Below are 27,279 nucleotides of genomic sequence, written 5' to 3'. Positions count from 1 at the left end.
GGGTTTGTGTTTTGGTATTGCTACCTCAGTGTTTTCATACAGAAACTTGTAAGACAGCTTAAAGGGTGCAGTTTCTTACTAGCATTTAAATACACTATAGTTGTTTTCAGCATATTCTGATACTGTGCTAAGCATAAAATAGGAAAATTGATGTTATTTTATAGCATGAATGTTCTCTAAAAGAGCTCAGTGCTGTTTGGGGGAAGTTTCTATAGTGCTGAATCCTGATCTGCTTTCTGTGGTGAGTTTACAGCTGCACTGAAACAGTTATGTTTATATGCACACAACTCTGGAGGAGGAGGAGTATTTAGGGTCACTACAGCAATTGTTGCTCCTGTTGCCCTCAGAATTAGTTAACACTTTTCTGTTCAGTGTATGTTCCCTTTCTGAAAATGTGGCTCTCAATCCCTCAGGACAGTTGCACATGTTTCCCATTCTCTCCTGAAAAATGTGTGTATAGGTACTTGAATATTCCTGAGGCTAGTGGTTTTGGTTCAGTGAGCTTTTGAACGGTATAATAAATTTGTAATTCTATGAAACTGGTAATTTATTTATGTTTATACCAGGGGTTTGAGAGCTTCAATTTTGCTTCACTACTTAAAGCTTGTACTAGAGTTTTCTTCTTATTGCAAATATTGTAAAGGCCTTTAATTTTATTTTGATAACTGAATTACTAGATAATGGAAGCTTGTATGTGAATACACTGTTTCTGTTTCTACAGTGACATAAGTCCAGTACTTTTAAAATTTGCACCTGATTTTGATGTTATGTAATAGTTTTTATTGCTTTTGCTGCTGCTTGCAGTGAGAATACTGAATTTGCTGCTTGCTTTCTTCCATCTCCCCCCACTCAGTCTTGCTCTATCAGCTGTGTCTGATACATCCTCTTCCATATCTTGCAAATAAATAAGTTCAGAATGGCCAAAACTGGCTATTTCTTCATCAGAAACCTCTAACACTGCAAACACTTGCATTACTCATTCTCTGTTACTGCTATATGCAGCCTGAGCCCCCACAGCTAGTTGTTTCCCTGTTTAGCTTGTTTAAACTGTTCTGATTTCACTGAAAAAAATTCCAAGTTGCTTTTTATTTCCCATTTGTTGCAATCTCAAGCCACTTACTCAACAAAAAGTGCATGTGGAGACCTTTCTTACTTTAGGCACGTTGCTTTTTTTTGGTTTTTTTTTTTTTTTTGAATTGCTCTCTGTTTCCTGTCAAAGCTACTTACCCATTTTCTGTTTTATTCACTTGCCCCAGTCACTTGCCCCAGTCACATGATTCATGTTCTAAATCATAAATTCTTCCTGTCCGTTTCTCTCAGGAAAAAGTTGTGTACTCCCACAGGAGACTTTCTGTACATAGTGTCTTGCACGGATATGTTTTGTCTCTACTACTTCTTATATGACATCTCATTTTTTTGATGAGGTACTGCTCCATCTGGGGAGTTTAAACAGGCATATATTCAATAAACATGTTAAACAACAGGACACTGATAAACACTGGGGACTCTGTATTATTTCTTACGGAGATTGTTATATGAATAGTATAATTAATTAATTTTCTCTTTTGCAGGTTTAACCGATGAGAAAGTGAAGGCCTATCTTTCTCTCCACCCCCAGGTACTGGATGAATTTGTGTCAGAAAGCGTAAGTGCAGAAACTGTGGAAAAATGGCTAAAAAGGAAAAATAACAGACAGGAAGGTAAGTTCTTACTGTTTGTAATTAAATATTCAACTTTGAACAGCTCAGTTCCTAATTTTAGGTTTTAAAAGAAAAATTTTTTTGTTTTTGGTAAAACTTGCCCATTATAGTTTGTATGTCTGGATTCCGCCATTTTTTGAAAGGCAGAAGAGATACGCAGTTTTTATATTTTCTTCAGCCTTTAGACATTTGGAGTTTGAATGTACCAGTATCTGTTTTGGGAGGTTCAATCTAGTATTTTTAACTCAAAATGAGTGTCCAACCAAACTGTAATATCTGTCTCATTAGCGTGTGTTTTGAGAAGGTAATTTGGGCTTCTTGCCTCTAAAATTGGCAAGTTCAGAATGAAAACTACATAGTAAATGCAGGATGTAAACGCACTCTGTAAGATATTGGACGCTCCATCTCATAAGTTCCTGTTTACAACATCTGTTAAATTAGTTCTAGAGCTGAACATCATCACACAGGTTATAAGCAGCATATTGGATTCTGAAAGTGTTTCTGTTGCGTTACTGTATAAACCCTCACTTGCTGGACCATGAAAACAGTTCCTTATGAGGAGGTCTATGGATTAACAATAATCTTAAACTATGTGTGATTGTATGCAAACATAAGTTTTCATGCAATCCTAAAAATTGTTTGCAATATTTTAGGTAAAATACAAGAGAAAGTTACCAGGAAGGTTGGGAAAGAAACACTGATTTTACTCTGTGTGTGCATTGCTCTATAACTGACTTCTAAGAAGTTTGGGTTTTAAGTTCTGGTGATAATTCTGATTTTAAATAAAGGGACTATTGCTATTTCTCAGAAGATAGCTGAATATTTTCTGCAGATTGAAAGGGAAAGAAAACAGTGGACAAGGGGCAGAAGAGGATATAACCAACTAGATTTTCAGTGGTGATGGCTACGCACCTGGTATTAAGATCGTAGTACATTTTCTTTAGTGTTAAAGAGGTTACCTAATGGAAGAGTATAAATATGCAGCAGTAGACTGCCTGTTTACTTGTTTGTTTATGGTTTATAGTCCAGACTTAGTAGGAGTACTGCAAAATGACTGTGTTTATAATCCACATATGCAATCAGAAGAATGCTTTTACGAATCAAGTGAATGAATCATGGTAAAGCTTTTTACAGATACAAGTGAAAATACTTTGTTACCAGAAAAATATTACTCATTTTGCAGATCTATATTCCAGTGAAAATGATGATTTTCTGTAAGCTGCTTAGAACTACTATAGGAAATCGTCACTTGTTTGAAGTACACTTTATCCAAAAACTGAACAAATGATTTGAATAGTATTTCAGGTTCAAAATCTTATGTTAAGTGGAATTTACTTCCAGTTGTTCAAAGTTTGGTCTGCCTTTTTACCTTATGCTTATTCAGGGAGGGGGAAATAACCTAAAACACATATTTGTGAAGGTGCTCACAAAGGTTTTTCAGCCAACTGCTTCACTAATGCAAAGTAACTGTCGAAAGGTGTCTTAACAAAATTCTTCCATAAATAGCCACAAAAATGTGTTTTGTCCATTATTTTTTCAAAGTTTCAAACCTCTCTTTTATGACTATCTTGCAAAAAGCTGTTGAATTAAGAGTGTCAAGTAATAGTTAAGTCATTATGTAAATTCAGCTTTACATGTTTGTTACTGTGAAGGTGGTCTTCCTGCCTTACATCTACTTTCCCTGTGCTAGCAGTAATCTTCAGCGTGGCTATATTTATTAGACTAAAGGCACGTTTGCAGGTGTGAGTTTCTTAGTGTCAGATTTTTAAGATAAGAGTGAGCAGAACTGGATTTAAAACTACACTTGCCTAGTTTAAAAAAATAATAATAATAATTTGAATACATTTCCCTTGCGGAGTGAAACTGATTAACCTCATCTTTGGTTTTGTTTTAGAAAAATACAGGCTATAGCCACAAAAATATCACCCATAACAAAACATTTTACCTTGACACAATGCAACGTTCGTAGAAAAGGAATTTGCCATGTCATTTACTCAGTTCCTTTTTGTATCTGCCCAAATCCTTCTGCCAGCCTAATGCTGTCAGCGAGAACAAGCAAGAGAAGGAAGTGATTGTTTTGGTGTCAGCATGGATCTGTGATGGATTAAAGTGACTGTGTAGCTATAAGCTTAAGTCACTGTAGATCAATAGAGATATAATTTTCCCTCTATCCCTCTTGCTTTAGTGTAGTCTGTTTTGTTAATCTTCACATCATGCAGCGTGATACAGACCAAAAAATAAACTTTGTTTTTATTAGAAGGTTGCCAGTCAGGCAAAATGCTGTTTTGAGGTCTTTGGCTCAGTGTCTGTACTCTTATACATTGATGACGCAGAATAGTCATTAACCTATATGCAGAAATTCTGTCCTGCCCAATTTACAGGCATCCAGCTGTGTGTACTCTTCAGCCAGAAGTCAGTGGGCCTGCAGCCGGAGTAGTTTGTCTGAATTTCATTAGCATGAACATAAACTGCAGTGTCTGATTTGAACTTAAATGAACCAAAATTTTTCTGTGACTGAAATTCACTGAATTCAACTTACTTGAGATTGATCTTTTTTTTTTCTCTCTAAAATCCAAAGTACTGAGAAGAGGAGAGGTCAGTAAATATGGCAATGTTCAAGATATAACAGTAGTTTATATCCCAAAATACCATGGAGATGCATGTAACTGTATCAGATAAACTTCATATCTTGCACAGCAAATGCTGGCTTGAAAGTGGCCCATGACAGGATGATGGTGAATCTGTCTGGGATTATAGGATTCCCCCCCCCCCCCCCCATATGGTGGAAAAAGCTGAGTAAGAAGTTAGCACTGGGAGAGAACACTGCTGATATTGGCTATTCACTGAATACTAATAAAATGCATACATAAATAAAAACACAGCCAGGCCTTTTATTGTTGCTCACAGCATTTCCGAGCAGCTCTGTTTATTATAAACTAACAGCTGAGTTTTAAATTTTGCTTGTTGAGATCACGGTTTACTTAGGCAAGACCCTTCATAAGATTGGTGGAGTGCAAATTGGGCTTCTACTCATGCAAAGTATTTTTGCTTGTTTTTTTGTAAGCAGAATGTAACCAAGTAAGAGGGTTCCTGAACTGAGTAAAAATTCCAGGATTCATTGTAACTCTTCTTCAGTGTTGTTCACACGTTAACTATGAAAGACACTTGTTTATAGATAAAGCCTGCTATTCCTACTCTGAGCTCTAGACCATACTTAATGCATTATAGACTTACGGGATGTTTTATGACTTTTATAGATCAGAAACATCTTCATATAAACACAATAATAGCACTAAAAGGTGCCTTTGTATATCTCATTTTATTTGGGATACTGGTATAACTTAAACCAACAAGGTACATGATCTTGCCATTTTAAGCTATGCTTTGAAGATTCATTAACAGTACGTCTTGGTGGAAGGAGTTTTTTTAGTTGGACTTGAGAGTTTATCTGCCAGACAAAGATCCTTTCTTTTCTAGATGCTTAGCTAGAGTACTCATAGAACTGACAAGACTTCCATTTGTCCTCTTCCATATCATTCAAGCAAAAGTAACTGGTGACTGTAGCAACAGCCATAAGATAATGGAAGTTGTAGGCTCTGCTAGGTCTATCCTCATCTCCCTACAAATTTCTCACAAAGATGTTTACTAACTTCAATCTTAATTACGCTATTCGAAGCTTCACTCCCACAGCAATAGAGAGAGGCTACACACATTGATGGCAAGCCAGATGCATACCTTTTACCTTAATAATACTGAATTTTACACTTATCTTTCCTCTTCCTCTTTTTATTGTGACATATTTATAGAATGAAAGGACAAACTGTTCTGACGTAGAGAATTTCTACATGGAGAACTGCATATATCACCTCTTGCTCTGCGGGAGCTGAGGCATCACTTCCCTCAGAGGTGGTGGCTTTAAAGTTTTTGAGGTGGTGGGGATTTCCCTTCCCCTCCCCTCCAACCCCTGCAAGGGCTATGGTGTAGGCATAATCTGCTTCCACTGCGTTCCTCACGTTCTCATGTACGCTTCCTCCTCTGGGGTTCTGTGGGGCCAAACTCAGTACGAACATATGTGACTTGTGCTTAGCACAGCGGGGAAAGTGCACTCGGGAAGATTTTTCCTAGAGTTATAAGGTGCTGGTGGGGATAGACTCCATAAGCCCCAAGCTAAGAGCTATCCCGACTTCCTAGATATAGTTGTCTTGCTCTATTGGAACAGAAAAAGGAATTTAGCAAAATTTTATGGCTGAAAGGGCTGACTACAAGGGTAGTCATGCTTTGCTGTGACAGGGAAGTTAGAGTGGACTGGCTCTAGTATAGGAATTGCATCTAGACACAGAAGAAAAAGTGATGCTGATACCTGCATGGTGCAGCTGAAGGGACACAGTTTCAGTACCTGCAGCCTCCCATCTCTCTCTTTTGCAGCAAGCACAGAGAGTTTTGAGCATCTCTGGACAAATCACATCATTTGGGATTGGTTTCTTGGATGTTGGTCTAGATAAAGAAGATATTCAGAGTTTGTTGAGTTTATGATTAAATTTGATATTCCCTTGGCAGCTAATGCTATAGTTGGTAAGATTTCAAAATAATTTCAGTGAGTAGCAGTTTGGATTCAGATGTTCTTAATTTTATTGAAAATTCACCCTTTTTTAATGTTCTTTTTTTTAGATGTAGATTTAGTTGTTTTGAAAAACTGAACATGATTCATATGCTTTTTAATTTTTACAAAGGTAGGGCAGAGGGAAGATGAAACACTAATTTAAGAGAAAACTATTGCACTGCTTTTTACCCCCTAGATTAGCATTTCAGAAATGACTAGCAATGATACCTTGTCGCAGATGTTTGAAATAATATGAAGAAATGATTTCTAAAAGTCGCACAAGTGGACCATTCATGAATATTTGCTCACAATGTTGGAAGAGCCTAATAAACTCAAGGAGCCTTTTGACCCAGCACAGTCTGTTATTCTGGCTAAGCTTGATAATGGATCAGGCGAGTAGGGGCGCTGTTCCCAGTTCACTTTATTCTGAACACATTGTAAATATTCACTGCACATATAACACAAGATTTCATTAACAATAATATTTATTAATAAATGAATTAGTCACAAGTTTCAAAAATTATTGATAAGCCTCACAATTTGAATGACTGCAGTAAAGATTGCCACTGTACTGGGAGGAAGGATTACACTTGTTTGCTTGTCTTTTTACAGTGTCACTTAATTTTACATTTCTAATCTTTTAAATAATTGTATTCCAAGAAAAAAATGATCTCCAGAATTTCTTCTCTTGGTAGGACATTAAACCCTGATGCAGACATCGTTTTCCTTATACTTTAATTGGATTTCTAAAATTACTGATATTGCTTGGTTTGCTTGATTTGCTTGGTTACTGATACTGCATAGGAATCTGCAGACCTGGATTTGTCTTTCTCTAATACTTCGCAAGAGTTACAGAATTCCTCCTTGAGCCTAAATGAAGGCATGCCATATCTTGCTGTCTTCTGTCTAACTGACCAGTTCTCTGTCTGGAGGAATCAGCCTGTGGGGGAGAAAAATGAAAAATGTCTTTGGGAAGTAGTCTGTTTTGAAATGTCTTTCTCATTCTTACTTTTCTTGCCCTCATGTTTCTGTCTTGATCCCTTGCTGTCCCTCTTCTTTCCTCATGTTTCCATACAGCAACCTACACAAAGTTTTGTCCTACCAATCTAGGCCTTTCTTCCTGATGCATATGTTTGTTTCTTCTGCACGCATCAACAGCAGCTTTATACTTTATTTTCTTCCAACAGTACTTGCCAGAACACTGTGAAGCTATACATGGTGGGAACGTGAGGTGCTTTGGTACCATACAGATGCTGTTATTATGTCGTTCTTAAACACAACCTTGGATTTTCTTAATGGAAAAAAGATATATAAAAAGTAGTACATTCAGTGCAATGTATGGCCCTGATTATGCACAATCATAAGTTGCTGTGTGTTAAGTTTGGTGCGACTGTTCTAACAGGACTTCTAGCATTTACAGGAACCCAAAATTTCAGAATTATCATGTAAAAAACTAAGAAGACTGGAAATTTAAATGTTTCATTTAATGTTAGTGTATTATTAGTGCAATGTTTATTCAGGATGAATAGTCCTAAAGAAGATGCCATGTAATTTTGGGGGGCTTTGAAAAACAGTATAATTGATTGTCTTAAGATAAGTCCAAGATATTGCAACCCTATTGTTAATATTTCCATTTACAGAATTCATTATGTAATAGGCATATTTCATTGTGTCACTCATGTTCAGTTGTAAACTATACTGTAATCTGCTGTACATTCAAGCAAGAAGAGAAAATATTATTTAACATGGCCAAATGAATATTGCTTTAGAAACCCTAGCATTACCATTTCCTGATGTTTTCTTACATGAGTTGTTTAAACAGAAACATGCAGGAACTTCTTAAACAATTTTACATATATTCTTTTATGAACTCTGATTTTTCCTGTTATGCTTTTCTGTTTTTTTCCTGTAACTCTGTGTTAAGTGCTATTAAATAGATATGCTTTTGTTAATATGCTGCAAATAATCAATATGTTTGGTTGCTTCAGTTAAAGGGCATTTGTGAACATGCACTTTTTTATGTATGTCATTACACAATAAATCAGAGCGTATTCATTGCAACATTTATGTAATTACTACAAGCAGTTTGGCTGACTGCATTATAAAATATGATTCTTCATTAGTTATTTAAATGCATGATTTTATCATGAATGTTTCGTTCATGTGTTTTGTGAAGCAAATACAACAACTCTGCATGGGTTCAGAATTCAGGTTAAGCCCCGATTCACGCTTTTTTTTTTTTTTTTTCCCTTTTCTTGGGTCAGCCATTTAGTTGTTTACCCTTTTGCTTCTCCTTTCTGCTCTTCATCCTAAAAGTGGACAAAGATTGCAATCAGATTTGATGCATTGTATAGCTGTAAGTTTGGCAGAAGGCTGGAGGCATTGTTAGGCCTGGATAAGTTCATTTTGATAGTTTTGAAAATTACTGTAGCTACCATTTGGTAGAAGATTTAGTAGGCTTCTGGAGGAAAGATGTCTGCATAAAAACTCTCACCCACATGTTCCTTTGGGTCTACCCAGGAGACCATAGTATACATTAGTGATACCTTTCAAAGCTTTAAGTGAGCTAATTGAGAATAGAGAGAATAGAGCTCTGTGTGGGTTAGTTAAACCTGCTTCTTGTTGTATAGTCTATGCCAAGCTGCAGGTTTCAGTGACTAAAATAGTTCTGGTGCCTGATCTAGTTCATGTAAGCCTGATGCCTCTGTAGTCTTTAGATATACCCTTTTTCTGTACTGGAGAAGGGGCTGAAGGAATAGGATCTGTGGCAAAAGACTTCATCAGATCCAGACTCTGAGACAGCCTTCTATACAGAGGGAGAACTTGTGTACTGGTCCTTTAAGGCTAATATCAGAAGAAAGCTGCATTATGACAACAAATAAAAAAACCTGTGGTCAGACATAGAATAGGAATTGTTTCTTTTCTGATACTGCATTTTAAGATATTAAGATACCAGTATAATGTGCTTTGAAGTTTGTTAGAGTAAACTCTCCGTTCCTGTGAGAGAGAAAGCAAGGAGTTTTGAAGAGCTGTTGGTGGGTGGTTCTTTCTAGGAAGCAGGTCTGTACCTAGGATGTTAAAATTATATTCAACTTTCTGTGAGTATTTTAATTGTAGGGATCCAGAACAACTAATACTGAGGTACACCTTTCTACAGTAAGTCATAGTTATTCATTTATTTGCTGAGTTAAATACGTATTTTCTTTCTGATGTAAGTGACGCAGTGTAGAGCCATGTGATTTGCAGTTTGGCTATAGATGTTAAATATGTGAAAGGATGGCTAATTGTTACATGTTTCTGTTAGCAGGGGTAGAATGCATGGAAGGAAGAATGTTAGCAGGAAGAATATATGTATGCTAAAAATATGTCAACTTCCTCTCAGAATTTAAAAATGGGAAGATAGAGCCTAGGCTGGATTTATTAGGTTTTGAAAGCAGTGCAATTCCACACTATCTAATAAATAATTGTTCTGTAGCATAGTGCAACACTTCCCAAATAAGGTAGAAGGATATTCAGAAGCTGGACAGTGTGACTCTAGTGGCAGTGCTCTGCAGCTTGCTGTGATTCTGACATCTTCCCAACCTAGGCAAAAGGAAATGACATGGCAGCAGGTTTAATGATCTCCTTGATTTATAATTAATCTGTCTTAATATTTCATTGATGCTGCAAGTATGCTGTTTTCTCCTGATGCGACCCTGCTGTGCTTATGTTACTGTGATATTCAAGCAAGTACGCATACTTGCCAAAACGCAAGAGCAAATGTGGGAATGATTTGGATAGTGTGTTGCTTGCCACATTTACACTGGAGTAGTAGCTCTCAATGCTTTTTATTATCAAAGCCTACTATTTACATATTTTGATGCATCTCTTGAATTTTTTTCCTCTAAATAAACTATTTAAGATGCTTACGGATAAATCCTCCAGTCCCATTCCCCTCAGTGGAGGTGGTATAATTATTTTCCCTGTTCTTACTCTTCCCACAGTGTCTGCTAATGGTCAGTGCTGGATACAGATATTGGGCTAGATGGTCTGTTGGTCTCATCCAGTATGGCTGTTCTTATGTTCAAAGGCACTACTTTTCTGAAGATATGCAGATTGATAGAAATTGTCTTTAGCTTTGTAAGATGGATATTATGAATGTTTTTCTCAGAAAAGTTGCAATAGTATCTGAGGGCTTGACTGCAAAGATCCTGTATGTTGTGTAGTTCCTACTTCTGTGGCGATAAAAACCTACAGATCAACAATTTATATGTAGCAGCTCACAGGTTTCCATTTTTCATGTTGATCATAGTGTCTAGAAAGTTTATGTTGGCATATCAGTATTTCAGAGGCAGACAGATGAAGCAATGGCAGTTCTTGAAGTCGTGGTAGTAATCTATATGGGAATGTAGTTTTAGTTCAGATGATGCAAATGTCATACATCTGTTGCAGACACAGAATAGTTTTGAAGCTGACTGCCAAGAAGCCTGTTGTATTGAGAAGACTGTCATTACTTTTAGAAATTATTTTATCAATGAGTCTGTTCCCGAAACAGTCAGTATAATGGTTGAAATTGAAATTTTATGCTTCTTTCCTGTTCTTGTGTCTAGTTCAGTGGGGTTTTTTATTGTTTTCCTTGGGTTTATCAAAAGAGAGGCAGGTTAGAAGTGAGTTCACCTCCCTTGTGAAAATACTGAGATGGAATTCATGGAAAAAGTTTCTGATTCTCTGTTGTGTTGCCAGGTTGTTTTTTGGGGGCAGAAAAGGTTAGTGGAAAGGATATATATAGGTCAGAGAGGTCACAAATTATGTGGATATGTTAATAGTAAAGAAATATTGGGCAGTGTTGTCTTGGATAATACTGAGATCTTGAGCGATGATCGTGGCTTTTTGTTCAGTATGTCTCTTGATGGTGAAGCAGCTACTGATTTCATTCTTTGTTAGATCAACGACTATCACTAGCCAACTGCAAAGCACCACAAAAATAAACCTAGCCCATTAGGTGCATATGTTTCTGGATTATTTTCTTCTACTTTGGTGAAGTATATGATAATTTCTTGGGTTTTTTTTTCTTTTTTTTTGAATGGGTCAGGTGAAGGAGATGATTTTTCTATGTTTCTGGAGGTCTCCTGCATATTTAGAATAGTTTGGATGGTCATAGGGTTGCAGAGGATTAATCCTCTAGTGATGAAATGCTTGGGCTTAGGAAGCAGATGTCACTTGCTTGGTCTAAGTTCTCTGAACTGTCTAATTATGTTAATCAGGTTATATCCAGAGCAATTGCTCTCAACATATACTTAACCTGTTGTTTGTTGTGTCAATGTCAGACTTCAATGAGAGGTTTTCTGCCAGAAGATGGTTCTTTTTTTTTTCTGTCTACTCAAAAATATTGCTTCTCCTTATAAACTTTGCTTCACTGAATCATTTTCTGCCTGTATCTGCTAGCTATACTAGAAACCATATAGACTGTGATCTTGTCATGTCTCAATTTTTCAGGTGAATTAGGGCATGGAGCTTCTTTTAGCATCTTACTGAGAAACAGGTTTCCCAGATTTCTCATCATTTCAGTTCACTTCTTGAACCTTTCTAGTTTATCAGTATCTTTTATAAAATGTGAGACAGGTAAGAAAAATAATATTCCAATAATGGATTCATTAATATTGTATGCAGTATAAAACCATTTTCCTCCTGTTCAGGACAGTACTCCTTAAGGTAGTCTGGCCCTGCTACTTTGTTTTCAGATTGTTTCCCTCCTTCACACAGGATCTTTTTTGGCTTTAGAGTGAAAACCAAGCAAGCAAAAAAAATCTCTCACTGATAGAGAAGCTCCATTTTGATCATATGGGTGGAGACTGTATTCCCATGTAGCCAACATTTTTTACTCATGGTGATTTATTGTGATGTAAGCTAACCTGTTTTACCTGCATTAAAATGGAGAAGGGACATTCCCATGGTTTGTAAGCTGAGAAAGCAATAAATAAGAGCAAAGGAATAGTCAACTTTTATGGGAAAGTAACTTTTTAATCCCTATGTACAAGTATTAATTTAGAAAACTTTGGGATAGACAAGGCCTGCAATTACACATCAACCAGTAAAGATAAAACAAAATGTAAAACAACTGTATATATTAGCATTCTCTGTTCTGTCCATCAAATGAATCTGGCAGCTTTGGTGAAAAGACAATATGTAGTCATGCAATTTAACAATCTTTTGTACTACACTCACACAGAGAAAGGATGAGTGACGTATTTCTTTATGGATCTTCTATATATCTGTAGTGAAAACTCAGTTCAGCAGAGTTCTGGATAATTTGCCCATATATATTATAGATATAAAAATTCTGCTGTCTCCTTTATCTCCTAGGAAGCACAGAAAGGCCTGAGGATGAGTGAAAACTCATCTTTTCTTGTGGAGGTAGGCTAACGGATATAGATGATAATGCCATGCTTTGTAAATGGATGATGTTGTTTTTGTGGATGGAGCTGAATAATGGTATTTTTCTTAACATCTCATTGGCTATTAAGATTATTAGCAGATTTTTTTTCTAAAACTACTCTTGTCTTAAGACTTTGCATTCAGATTGTCATGAACACAGAAGAGCAAAACACACACATCAATATATCTGTACTTGGCAAGATAAACTATTTTTGGCTTAACGAAGATGGTCAGTTTTCTGTTTATCATCCTATAGTGATTTAGCTTGATACTGATGGTAATTCAGTTACTTTATTCTTGTAAGTCTGGTTAGGTACGGTTTTAGACCAGTTGTCCTGTGCTTGTCAGATTTATACAGTTGCTTCAAAGAATGTATTTTTCATGATGCGCCATAGATATTCACCTTAATTGTCCTAGTGGTCATTGGTAGGTCAAGTGGTCTGAAGAGATAGCTTTGTCCAAAACTGGCTTCTTCATACTACAAATAGTGAAATAAATCCTGGTACTTAATGTTAAATTAGACTATAATAAACTACTTTTTTTGTTACATATTTTATGAATGCATCTCATTCCCATTGGTTTACCACTATCCATTTCCTAACTCATTGCTTCAGATAATGAGACTTGGTTAAGTATGTTACGGGGGGGAGGCATATTTATTGTACATAAATGAACACTGCTACTTCTGTTTATCTGCTGTGGACTTTTGCAATTGAAGGACTTGTATCACAAATATTTAAATATTTGAAGATATATTTGAGCATGTGAATGGAAGTTGAAGTGTGTACTCAAGTTTCAAAATATTAAAAAAAATACTTTGAAAAGATCTTTCTTCAGAGATAGTCAAACATTAAAGTATTGGAGAAGAAGCCCCCCTATGGGTTACTAAGTTGCTAAAAATAGGAAACAAAGAGTATGAATGCCTAGACATTTTTCACAATGGAGGAAGTCATCAGTAGTCCAAGAGGGATTTTCATATTCATAAATTTTCTGGAAAAATGAGTGAATAGTGCGATTATCTAACTGAATAAAATAATTAAACTCAGTGTGCTGTTATCCAAGTACATTCTCCACTGGCAAGGCAAGTAAAGTGATTCCTACCGTCCTCACATCCTGCTACTCAAACACTTCATTGCTCCCCTTGGGTGTTCTGACAGACTGTTAGCTTGTTGTATCAATTAAAAGATCTAAGTTAAAAAATACTCCATTTCTTGCTTATTTTTCTGACCTTTTCATAACTACAGATTATAGAGTTCTGTATAGCTGGTTATTTTTCCTCTTCTCTGTATCTTGAGAAGCTGACAATACCTATACAGAGTGTCTGAAATTCAAATTCACCATACATTTCCACGGTGACTTAATGATGTTTCCTGTTTGGTTCTGTTTGGCTGAGCTATCTATCTATTGCTAAGCGGTAATGGCTGCTTTTTCTCCAGCATCTCTTTTTGAGCTGCATTAGCTAATTCAGGGTAGGCCTAAAGTAACAGAAAAATAAGGCTGGAGACTGGGCTTGAACACTGCTAGTCCCTGATCAACTGTTTGCAGTTGGCATGGCCAATGCCAATTTGCAATCTCCCAAAACAATATTTTGGCTTGGTCGAAGGACTAGCCCTTGCCTGGGACTACTCCTAAGAGGTGGTTTGGATGCAGCATCCTGCTTGGAGGAAAGGGGGGAAGAGTTTAGCCTTGCAGATGTGATTTGTGCCAGGTGAACTTGGCTCCAGAGGCAAAGATCACTCAAAACTGATTTTCATCCACTTTTTTTTCTTCAGTCACTCAGTTTTATGAGATTCTTTTAAGACTCTACATCTGGTTTTAATTTCCACTATACCTGGAATATACTGAAAAATAAATTGTCTTTTATATTATAACATTCTGTTTTTTGGTCTTTTTAGATAAGCTGTAAGTGGACATTCAATTATAACATTAAAGCATCTTTCAGAGCCTTTGGAAATAGCACCTTACCCAGAATCATGTTGCTTAGCTGCAGTATTGAGCAAAATTATTTTATTCTCCCTTCCAAACTGCTTTATGCAGAGATATTCAGAATTGAAGTTTGTGAATCTTATTTTGTTTGCAAAAGAAGAGAACAAAGTTATCTTTGTCCAGCTGAAATTGCTGAGTAACACAGAACAATAGAATGACTTTCTTTTTTTAGTGGAAAGGTAGAATGTTTTGTGTGCTTACTTAGTTGTTTGGCTAACAGAAGTGAGCTGTTTTACAAGGTGCGTGGTCTTCATGCCAAAGTGCTACAGTTTCATTTGCTTTGCCATGAAATAAGTATGTGGAATGAAAGGGAAAGAGGTGATTGAGTTGATGGGGAACAAAGGTTAGGAGAGTGATAAGACACAATTCAGTAATAGGTGTGCGAGGAGGAATGTCTGAGTTCTTGAAGGGTTTATAGTAATTGGCTTGTCAGTGGGCATTAGGTTTGGGTGACTGGAGAGGGAAAAGGGGCATGATTTGACTGACTATATGGTTACAGAAATTCAGTTCAAATAGGTTCACTGTGAACACTCTGAAATATCTTCATGTAGAACACCATGTATTCCTACAGTAACATGAGAGAGAGCTGTTTTTTCCTAGAGACTTGCAAGGCAGTGATTTTAAATTTACTGCAGAGCATTTGTGGAGGTTTATCAAAATAACTGTTAAAGCTAGTAACTGCAGTGACCCCTATTTTTCAATTAGAGTTGTCATGACCCACACAGTGAATTCCCGTTCAGGACAGAAGGAGGTTACTTCACTTGAAGTCTTTAAATTACATAGCATGTGTTCTCTTTGCCTCGAATAACCTAGGAAGCCCCATCACTGTGATACTTTGACTTGCCATCATGAATGTATTCCATGATATATCATATAAATATCATGTAAATGTGCACTAGGAATAAACTGCACTTTCCCTATTGTCTGTTACTTAAAAAAAAAAAAAAGTTTAGAGGCATATACTGTTATCAGATTGTCTTTTCCAACTGTCCTCCAGCCAAAAACATTTTTGTAGAACAATAACTGTTACCCTCCCCTCTGCCAACATGCTTGTCTTCCTCAAAAAGCTTTGCTTATGAATAGTCATAAGTGACAGTAAATCTCTGATATATTTGAATGTTCAGAGCACTCACTGTAGCAGCCAGCTGTGTACACAAGTGCAGTGAAAATGACAGCATTTAATCTAGCAAAAAACTCTTACAAGCCTTTTCCCAAATTATGTTTTTTCCATCAAAATCCATAGTTGCACTGATAAATAGCAATTGTCAAATTATGAATCAACACAGTTTGACCAGGTCTAGCAAAACAGTTTTGTCTCTTTAAAATGTTTTGTATTTCCATTGAAAATAGATGACACAGTACTGGCAATATATTAAATGTCAGAAATACTGTCCTCTGACATAGTCTTGTCTAGCATTTTTTACTGGCCATTTTCAGAGCTCTGTATTGATGAAAGGACCAATGGCCCATGCTGGCAATTTTATATTCCACAATGAAGTCCTTAAGGTTAGAGAAAGGATAAACTTGAGTTTTGGAATATGTATTACAACTGTATATTTTCTCACAGGCGGGTTCATTCGCATGTTGCCAAGATTGGCCTTTCTGATACAGGGACAGAAATCAGATGTTTCTGAAAACTTTGAAGAAACTCACCAAACCTATGCTTTTTCTGGATAATATAGATCATTTAAATTTCTCTTTTGTAACACGGTAGTTTGCAACAGTGAAGATGAGTTCCCTGTTTACAGATGTGAATGGTTTGTCATCATTCTAAACCTTTCATTTTTTAGCTTAAGAAATAGTAGATTCTGTCAGGAATCTACAAGTGCATCTGAAGTCAACTGAAAGCACATTAATCAGGGAAGTTTCTGATTTTAGGTGAGCCTTGTTTTGGAAAGAAGCAAAGCCATACATGTAAAATCCTCGGGAATCAGTATCAGGTTAAATGTTCAACAATTTTTTTTTCCCTTGTGCATCTGTACTTAAAGGGTAAGAAGGTACTTGACTTAGCTTTTTCTTCATTCTTAATAAACGTGTGCACAAAATCTCGAATAAATGTGTGTTGCTAGTTGCGTCATTACACTTGTTTTTCTGTATTTTTTGTGATGTATCTTAAAATATAAAGGAGCAGCTCATTTAAAATAATAGTGTTTACTCTGGAAGCTTTCTCAACTCAAGAGTTTGTCCGTTCAGCTTTTGTGTCTTTCTCTCTTTTCTACAAACTGTTTAAAAATGATTGTTTTTTCTCTGGTATCCTATATGTACACCTGCTCTTCAGCTAGCAGCATCAGCTTATTTGTCATATTTGTACCTTATTTGCCCTTTGACACCGTGAGCAGAATAAAGTCCAGTGTTCCTTAATTTCCTCTCATCACTTCTCAATCTTATCTCATGAATTTGGGTAGGCTTGTTGGTTTGGTTTTTTAAAATAACTATACTTGTGTAGTTCTAGGACTATTGGGTGACCTGTGAGTTTTAGTAGGTTTTCATATGAGCATTTTTCATCTCTTTTTATATGTCACAATGATGGAACAAATTCCCTTGTTTTTTTAAGGTTCTTTCTCTTCTGATATGTACAAAAGCCTTGGACATGGTTTGATATGTGACAATCAATGCTCAGTCTGAAGATGAGTTTTCTTAAAGGGTGCAGAAGGTAAGAGACACTGTCTGAAGCCTTTTTTTGCACAGCAGTTAGATGAGCTTTGTCTCAGATCCAGGCAGTCAGGGGCCTTCTGATTCATGGCAAGCTTTCTTTAATAGCACTTTAGTGAGTTCTGGCTCCACTTTTACCTCTTAGAGGCTTTAATCTCAGAATCTTTAATAAGGACTCCTGTTGTTACTGTTTCCTGTCCTTGAGGCATCGTTTGTAGTTCTCAGAGGGATAAGGAAAACCACTGCTGTGGGAAGTGACAAGGACACACATTTCCATAAGGCGAATCAAGTAAAGGGAGGGCAGAAGTCTCCTCATTGTGCCAGGGCACCACAGAGCTTTTGGGGTTTTTGCCGAACTCAGACAGCGCTTTGTTTTTGAAAATGTTTGTAGATCACATCCAGGATCAAAACCTGGAGTAAGATTCAGTGAAAACTATCTTTGTAACTCTTGCGTTTCCTTCAAGGAAACAGATGAGAAACTAGAGAACAATACTGAATTTCAGTTCTGACCTTGCAGTAATCTTATTTTCCTCTCTCAGCCTGACCTCTGTTTTGAAAATACATCTGATTTCACAGAATTGCAGAATCGTAGAGATTGGAAGGGACCTCTGGAGATCATCTAGTCCAACCCCCCTGCTCAAGCAGGGTCACCTAGAGCACGTTGCACAGGATCATGTCCAGGTGGGTTTTGAATATCTCCAGAGAAGGAGACTCCACAACCTCTCTGGGCAACCTGTTGCAGTGTACAGTCACCCTCACAATAAAGAAGTTTTTCCTCGTGTTCAGACAGAACTTCCGTTGCCTCTCATCCTATCCCTGGGCACCACTGAGAGGAGCCTGGCCCTGTCCTCTCTACACCCTCCCTTTAGATAGTTGTATATATTGATAAGATCCCCTCTCAGTCTTCTCTTCTCCAGGCTAAACAGGTCCAGCTCTCTCAGCCTTTCCTCATAGGAGAGATGCTCCAGTCCCCTAATCATCTTTGTAGCCCTCTGCTGGACTCTCTCCAGTAGTGTCATGTCTCTCTTGTACTGGGGAGCCCAGAACTGGACACAGTACTCGAGATGTGGCCTCACCAGGGCTGAGTAGAGGCGGAGGATCACCTCCCTCAACCTGCTGGTAATGCTCTTCCTAATGCAGCCCTGGATACCATAGGCTTTCTTGGCCACAGGGGCACATTGCTGGCTTATAGTCAGCTTGTTGTCCACCAGGACCCCCAGGTCCCTCTCTGCAGAGCTGCTTTCCAGCAGGTCAGCCCCCAGCCTGCACTGGTGCATGGGGTTATTCCTCCCTAGGTGCAGGACCCTGCACTTGCCTTTGCTGAACTTCATGAGGTTCCTCTCTGCCCATCTCGCCAGCCTGTCTATGTCTTTCTGAATGGCAGCACAGCTTCGGGGGTATCAGCCACTCCTCCCAGTTTTGTATCATCGATTTGTTGTAAGAGAGGTCATATTTAATTGTGTTCTTTTGTTTGGCATCTTGAATCTTCAAAAATTTTCCTTTCAGGGGTTGCGCAAAACATATGTTCTGTTCCAAATACCAACATCCATATAGACTGAAAGAAATCCTACAGCTCCAGTCCAGTTCATAACTTCTGCTATGAAAGATTAGGTTTATTCAAAAGTAGAACTAACTTTTCCAGAGAAAAGGTATGTGGAATTTCTTATGGCAAATAGAAATGCTGCAGGAGAATACAGTGGTGTTTTTCATCAAACTGATGGTACAAAAATTTTGTTATTTTGCTCCTAAAGCACATCTGAAGATGAGGCCTCTGTAATTTTAGCTAAAAAGATACTGCATGTGAAGAACAGTTTGTTCAAGAAATTGACAGTACCTAAGCATCTACTTCTCTCTGTCATACTGAACTTGCATCTGAAGAATACTCCTAACTTGTTTGTAAATCTAGAGGCAAGGAAGGGTCTTTGATATGTGCTAAGTGTACAGGTTCAGAATCTTCTAAACTATCCATTACTGGGTGGAAAAATTACTGCTCTCTTGTGTTGTGAACAGGCTGGTTTCAAAGGTGTTTTAGTGTTTTAACAAATTGAGCTGCCCTGTCAGTAGAGAAGGCTTAGAAAACAGCTTGTGTGCTGTTCCTAGTGGTTAGTAAACATAAGAGCGTCAAGTGGTTTTATGAAGCGGTTTCTTTAAGGAATCCCGAATTACCCGAAGCTGAGGCCTCTGGGGTAGCATAGGACTAATAGAAAGGGACAGGAAAAAAGGGGGAGTAGGTACACTTGGGCTAGGAAAAGGAGGAGTGGCTTGTGTAACTTACTGGTGATCTTCGGCTGAGACACTCATCCCTTTCAACTGTTAATACTTATTGGGACATTCCAACATAAGATGTATGAAAAGACAGCTGGGAAGTTCAGATTTGGGTCAGCACTATCTCTACGAATCCTGATGACAATCTTTCTTTGGCTGAAAGTAATTCCATGTCCTTGTCTATGTGTAGGTTTAGCAGGTGTAGTATATTCTATACTATATATGCTATACTATGCTATGTACCATAGCCGCTAAAACTATCTGTTGTTTTTCACTTCCTCGATGATTTTTGTTTCCATGTAGTACGATACAGAGACTGGGTTTCTTTGGGCTTGAGGAAAACATTCCATTTTCAGAATGCAACCCGTTTCTATATGCAATTCAAGTAATAAGTGTATTATTATACTTTTTAAATCTGAAATATATTTACAATATCAAAAATGTTTGATGTTTTGAAAAGTTCTTTTTGTAAGTTTATGGGTAATCCTTCTATATTTCAAATTAAAGGATACTTTATTGCTAAATGATCTACAGAAAAGAAGTACTTCTTGTCACTGATCATATTTTAAAGTGAAACTGAAGTATTTAATAAGCTTTTTTTTGGTTGTTTTGGTGATTAGAAAATGATGCTTAGTAGCAGAACACAATGATTTCATTGAAATCATTCTTTTTAAGTGTTTGTTGTGTTGTGTTTTCTTTGGACTAAATTATGTGCAATATGGTTATGACTAGCATTGACTAGGTGATAGATTAAATTGTAAGATTGTTCTTCTTAATCTTTAGACTCTAAACAACCTTCCAATATGTTGCCAACATGAATGTGTCTTTGGGGACAGAACCCAGTCTGTATCACATGGCTGCCTGCCAAGTCTTTCTATTGAAAAGCCAGCTATTATTTTCTACTTCCTACAGCCCAGTAGGGTGCATCCACTTCTTTATGGTATTCATCCATAGCTTTTTATTTTACAGTAATTTTTTGTATTGAATTCACAGGAATACTCACATAGGTCATATTTCTCCCAAGCCAAAGTTGAAATATAACAGACTCATTTCGTTCCTAAAGAGTCTTTAAAAATTTGTAGTCTCTAAACAGGATTTTTGAGCTTATCTCTTGGAAATAGACACATATTTCTCCTGTCACTGACATGTTAGGCATAGTCTACCTAACTGCATTGCCATACTACGGCAAGTAAGAAAAAAAAATTTTTAGGTAGTAGTTTTGCGTTTGTTCAGCATGCCTGTAGTTGTATTGTGGAAAGAGAAAGAAGTAAAAGTAACAAAATAGCATAAATAAGTCATTAGAATCAGACATCTTTCAGAGCAAAGTTAAGGGATCTGTTATTGTGCTGTCAAAGCAAGTTTCTCTCCATGTTTGTTTTCTTTTTGACGTTTGTCTAAGTAATTCAAAACTAGGAAGCTAACGATAATCCTAGATCTAAATTCCCTCCCTCTTTTGACTTCCTAAGATCTAATCTAAAACATTGGAAATGCAAAATCATTCAAATTTAGGATGGGCCAACAGAAGCTGCTTGGTGATATGACCTAGCTGTGTTTGTCTTGGATCTTAAAACATTGTGTAAAATATTTTGTAAAAAATGGTGTGAATTCTTACACAGGTCTTTCTTTATATGCTTTACACCTAAAAGATACTAAAGCTTCTTATTCTTTCTAATAATGTTCTAGAGGAAATTACTAAATAGAGATGAATGGTGATGTAGATCATCATACGCTCTAAATGGAAGAATCCATTAAATCTAGACATCTCCACAGCTGCTAAATTTCACTGAAGAGGATGCATCTGTTTGTCTCCTGTCTGAAGGTAGCCATAACTGCATCTTCCTTTAGTGAATATGAACTTATTACATATGAGGGAGATGTTATACTCCCTCTGCCCCCCCATCCCCCAAAGTCATCTTGGCAAAGACAGCTTTTAATGCCTCTTCAGCAGTCTTCAGAATTGCAGGCTCTTTTCTCTAGGCACCAGATTGACTGGTGCCCGAACATGCAGAAACCAAAACGCCAGTGAGCTCTGTCTGTTCAAGTAGTATTCATAGCCAACTCTTGATTTCCAAGAAACATCTCTGTGGTTGATCTGAGCCTGTGCTGCCTGCTCTCAGCTTCCCCCTCCTTGGTGTGTATTTCCATCCTTCCCCTTGCGTTGGTCTTCGTGCCTGTATAATTGCAGAGTAAACCAGTTCACTGAGCTACTGCAGCTGAAAACACATCATATGAAAAAGGTGGCGAGACTGTGGCTGTGCTGGCTCCCTGAACCATTCCCTTGCCCTCCGTGGTCGCACCAATGCTAGTGTTGGCCAAAGGCAGGAAGCTTGAACGCACAGCTGGGAGATGGTGAGGAAAGCACAACTCTGGCAGCTCGGGCTTAAATGGTTTCGGCTGCTGGGGGACCTGAAGCCTGGAATTTCTCGCTAGAGAGGTTCAGCTTTTCAGGAAATATTATCGTTTCAAATACTCTGATTGGATAGATTGCATCAGTTGTAGCCGATTACATGTGAGGCACATGTTGTATAACAAAACATTGGAAGATAAGATTTGGATAATAGAGTCTTCTGAAGAAAACAAAAATGCCATTCAATTCCTTGAAGTCTGGAAAAAAATACATATTTTGAAATCAAATCGAGCCCCCTGAGAATCATTTTTCAGGTGGACACCAAAGAGAGAACTTTCCAAGAATGATGGGGTTAGGCTGAATGGAGGAGGTATGCTCAGGGTAGACAGAGTGCTTAAAGGAGGGAAACTTTGCTAGACCACAGACTGTATTAATAAAAATTGCAGAGAAAGGGATGATGTACATCTGAATAAATCAGCACATATGGGAACTGAGTGTATATTAGTTTGGAGTGAAAGCTGAGTTTTTCAGAGTGCTAGCTATCTCTCTTTTTTTATGAACCCATTTTGTCACATTTTGTAGGTGACAAGAATTTGCATCTTTTCAAGAAAATTAGAATACTAACACCATTTTACTGAGTCAAGACAATGCTGTGGCTGGAAGAAAGACAATACCAAGTAGGATGAATAGTTAGAAGTCATATGATTCCTAAGTGACTCCTGTGTTGGATAATAATTCAAGATGGTGAAGAGAATAGCAAATAAGACATTTTGGTATCAAATAAGTCTGGCACAACATTTAAAAGCACTGGCACATGCATGCTAGACACATTTAGCTGATCTTTTCTTTATTTTCTGGGAACATCACCCCAGAGAATAAGATTGAAATTTCTGTGGGGATTATTTTTAGAGTAATTTCATAGCTGTTATTTTTATTCTGTAGTATTTATTTTAGTTGCATATTTGAAGGAAAATAAATTGAAGAAACCAACAGACTTACCTTTTTTCCCTCTTGATTGTCTAATAGAGTGTCTAACTTCAAAATCCTGTCTATAGCGTTCAAGCTCAGGATACACAGAATGACTTGGAAGTAACCCTCAAAAAAAATTTACTGTTTTGTAGACTTTTTCAGGTATTTCTTGCATGCTTTTGTTTCATTAAACATTATTGTTTTTATGTACTAACTCATAAATTTGTTTTTTATAACCATTATCTGTACTTTTATGCTATTTTGAATCCTGCAGCTTTATTTGCAATATTGCTGTCTTTTTTATAGTTAGTGTTTTCTAATGAATTTATAAATACTTCATTCTACTAGAATTTTAATAATGCCATCTGTTCATTTTATGGAAAGTGGCATAGTACATTGAAGCAATTGACTTTCTGACAACTGGATTTTTAAAGCTTCAGATTTAAATTTCCCCCTTTTTTCTGTAACAATTGATGGTGAACAATATTGTAAACAAAAGGATGTGTTTTTGCTCAAATCCTGTGTTCTGTATGTGTAGTATTTTTGTTTTTGATGAAATTGAATTATTTGATTAGTTGAATACAGTATTAAATTTTATTAATAAAATCTTTTTTTGTTTGTTTTATTATGGCAGAAAATAAAGTAATTCTAGAAAGGTCAGTGAAGCAGATCATAACTGGTAGCATCTGATGTGTGAGATTCTTACTCATCTATCTCAGGACCTCTGTCCTTCTTTCTTTCTGTCCTCTTTTTGGCACTCTGTCTAGAAGCTCTCTTCTTTGTCTTGTTTCCCATTTTCAGTCCTGATTTATGTATTTATTTTATTGTTTGTCTTTTGAGCCACTTTTGAGCCACTTATTCTGTAGTTATTAGGCTGTTCTCTTTGGTGAACTGTTTCGCAACTCAGTCTCACTCCTGTAATCTGATGTCAGAACAAGTGGCCTGATGTCTAGAAATGATCAAGCGCCTAATAGTACCTTAAGGAATTAGTGCTTCTAACCTTTTACTGCATATGAAAATCAGGTGATCCATAAACGTGCTTCCATGGATGTCAGACCCTGACAGATTAACTAAAGCAACTCTGGTGTTCCTTAGTGAGGTAGATGCAGAATAAAGAAAAAGAAAGTGTCTATAGGATCAGTTGCATCACTGGGGTGTTTTTCCAAATTCCTGTTCCAGTGAGTTTTGTGGCACTTGCTTATGTGTAAACACAAGAAACTTGTTTTGGTGTTGACAGAACCATGGAACAGAGCTGCCGAAGGAAGTTGTGAAGAATGATGTTGTAACAGACAAATAGGAGGTTCCTCAATCATGACTGTTGCAAAGCTCTTTTGAAAGCATGGGGAGCAGGGACTTGGATTATGAATTACCCTTTTCATACTTGCAGGAATAGATTTCTCACTTGGTTGCCTGCACTCAATGTGTGATCATTAGTAGTTCTCACAGATTGACAATTTGGGAGATAGATACAGCTCCTTATCCCAGCAGGTGGTAGCTTCAACCATGCTGAAGAGGTGCAGTTGGCTGTGGTTCCCTTTCTTCCACCGTTAGAAGTGATACTTCCACTGTCTGTTACTGCTGTGTTAGATATAGTTTATTAGCTTCCCAGCTGATTTTTTAATATATTTCCTGAGTTCTTGTTCGTATTTCAATTAATTTGCCATCTGCATTGGATTTCATTAGTTAAAAAAGCACAGAGAGAGTAATTTGTATTGCGTGAACACACCCAGTTCTTCATTTGTCTAAGCTTGCTCATCTGTATTTGCAGTTTTCTTTCAGATGTTTCTCCATTTCTCTCTCCCTCCTGCCCCCCTTCTTGTTTTCTCTCTGTCAGGTGGGCTGCAAGCAGAGAATATCGTCTCAAATTGTCCGTGGATTCTGTTCTCTGGAGTTGTGTCTGAGGATTTTTTTGCCTCACAAACTCTAAAAATGGGGTGCTTTCTAAACTAGGTCTTTCTCATGTTCCTGACTGCAGAGCTACTGACTTATTTCCTGTGCCTCTAGTGGCAGCTCTCAGTGAGGACCAGGGAGCAGTGGCCTATGCCTTACAGTGCAGTCAGTCCCCTGTTTCAAGCCTGTGTCGAAGTGGCTGTGCTTGAGGTTGGCATGCAGTAGACTGGCTGAAATACTGAAGCGTGAGTGAGTGCTGATGGGTATATTCAGAAAAGAGGAAATCGTCAGGCTGCCAGGCTTTGGGTTCCCCCTGTCACTTTGTGTAGAATCACTTCCCGAGCTGCTGGGGGTAAACAGAGTGAGTAGGTTAAATGCTGGGCTGCCAAAGTACTTAACGAGCATCATTCTTGCTGCGTACCCAGTATTAGGTGCCGTGACTTTGCAATATGTTCTGGCACTGAAGTGCATGGTGTTGGGTGCCGCAGTGTGTCCTCTCTGAGGTTTGTAGGGCGTATAAACAGTTGCACTTGGAGCGTTCTTGTTTTCAGCCAGGAACAGCTGGTGTGTGTCACATTTTTATGTTGCTTTTTGGTAAGCTCACTGTCCAATACTATAACCTTCATCAGTGATTTCAGGCATTAAACCAGAGATTCATTACACAGTGCAGAGCCTTAAGGTCGTGCTGTAGGGTCACATGTGGCTGAGTCCTCCCAGTTTAGTGAATTATCACTGTCACTTGAGCTGTGGTAAATGATCTTGTCTACTCGTAGTTGGAGTATTTAATTTCCTTTTCATTTCAAGGAATTGGGTGCTTGACTTGTTTAGAGTAGTATATATCTGTGTATATAGCCTACTGCGTATATATCTGTCTAAATACTTTTATAAATCTGGCCTAGTATCTTTAATACAGTACCTGCTACTATGGAGCATTTGCATTTGTTAAAAAGCTGGTTTAAAAATGGCTGATAAAGATACTGAACTCTGCAACATCAGTTTTGGACTTTTCTTTGAACCACAGCCAAAAAGATACTTTTTTCCCCCCCCGAGTTCTTGCATAATTCCTGTGGATTATCATTATCTCTCATTATAAGTCTTTTTATAGTAAAACTGTCTAGTATAGAAATTCAGATGCTATTGTCATTACCTTTCACAGAGAGCTGTCTGTAACTTTGCAGTTACATATGCTGTTCCTTTATACTCACTGAAGTTGTTATTATTTTTTGTTCTAACAGTCTCCTTTCTGCAAGCAAAATGTTTCACTCCCAGTAGTAGTACTGATAAGAGAAGTAGTAAATGGTTCAATCTTCTCTTAGTTCCTATCAATTTATCATGTTAGCTTAACATGCTATTTTTGAAAGATTCCAAAATCCTGAATTATCTGTACATCGTTATTCTGTGACACTCAACACGTGTCCACTGAGGGCTTGATTATGGTTTCAAACAGATCAGCTGTTCAAACCCACCCAAAAAGGCTTAATTTGTAAATTTTATTCTGTTGTCTTTTTTCTTCTTCAGTGTTATCCAGATTAATTTGAACATTTTCTCAGTTTTTCAGTTTTCAACCCCCAGGGTAAAATAAATAAAATACATCTGTAATATAAATGTACGTATGTTGTAGTTACAGTAGGGTTTCTTCAGAGGGATTGAAATGATTCCCTTGACGTAAATATGTTCCACACCGGATCACTGCACCCTCCCATGTGGTAACCTATCATCTCAAGCACTAATGATCCCTTTACACTTGTTGACGTTAGCAAGCTTTTCCTCTGGGGCATTTTCTTTTGTTTCTTTTGTCAGCTGGGCTAAAGAAAAGAGAACCGCGCAGTCTTAATTTTTCTGCAGATGTTGAGGATTGTACTGCAAAGTTCAGTAACGCTATATCTGTTTTCAGAGTGATCAGAGACACAGAAACAAGAAAATGAGACAGGCTGCAAAGCTTCTTGGTCTATGTTAGATTTCCTATAGCAAATAAACCCTGGAATCTGAAAATTTGAAATGACTTCTTAAGAGTGTGATACCTGACACTCTTATTATATGGATTTTTTTTTTTAAGCCCTATACACTTCTAAACAGAAAGAGGTGAAAATACAGAAAACAAAAAGGTCGAGATTAGAACAAGATAGAAGGAAATAAGGGAGATTGTATAGCTGAAATAAAAATGTTGGTGTCTGACTGCCCCCCCCCCCCCCCCCCCGGCAGGTTTACATAACGTGCTGATAACAGGTGTAAGATTATTGTATTTTCTTGTTGTTACTGAGTCATATTTCCTGCTCCAGAAGCCGAGAACCTGCTGAAATTTCCTGGCCTGTTCGGGCTCTGAACCTTTGAAGCACTGCACCATGGCAACAATGGGAAGAACAAGCCAAACCCAAGAGGCCTAGCAAGGTCCAGAGAGTACGCATAGTAATACATGTTTTTAAAATGAATGACTGTCTTGCAATGAACAGGATCTA

At 37.5% G+C, this 27,279-nt stretch overlaps 1 protein-coding gene across 4 annotated transcripts in view; it reads left to right on the top strand.

The window, feature by feature from the left end:
- Positions 1-27,279, top strand: part of PDE10A (phosphodiesterase 10A) — a 200,923-nt gene that overhangs the window by 88,065 nt on the left and 85,579 nt on the right. For all 4 annotated transcript variants that reach the window (XM_064509225.1, XM_026109843.2, XM_064509226.1 and 1 more), the window contains exon 2: positions 1,572-1,700. In XM_064509225.1, the coding sequence (XP_064365295.1) occupies positions 1,572-1,700 (129 nt within the window). The remainder of the gene's footprint in view (positions 1-1,571; positions 1,701-27,279) is intronic.

The sequence above is a fragment of the Dromaius novaehollandiae genome, chromosome 3 (genome assembly GCF_036370855.1).
Source record: "Dromaius novaehollandiae isolate bDroNov1 chromosome 3, bDroNov1.hap1, whole genome shotgun sequence".
Taxonomy (NCBI): domain Eukaryota; kingdom Metazoa; phylum Chordata; class Aves; order Casuariiformes; family Dromaiidae; genus Dromaius; species Dromaius novaehollandiae.
This window is presented reverse-complemented; position numbering and strand designations above follow the sequence as displayed.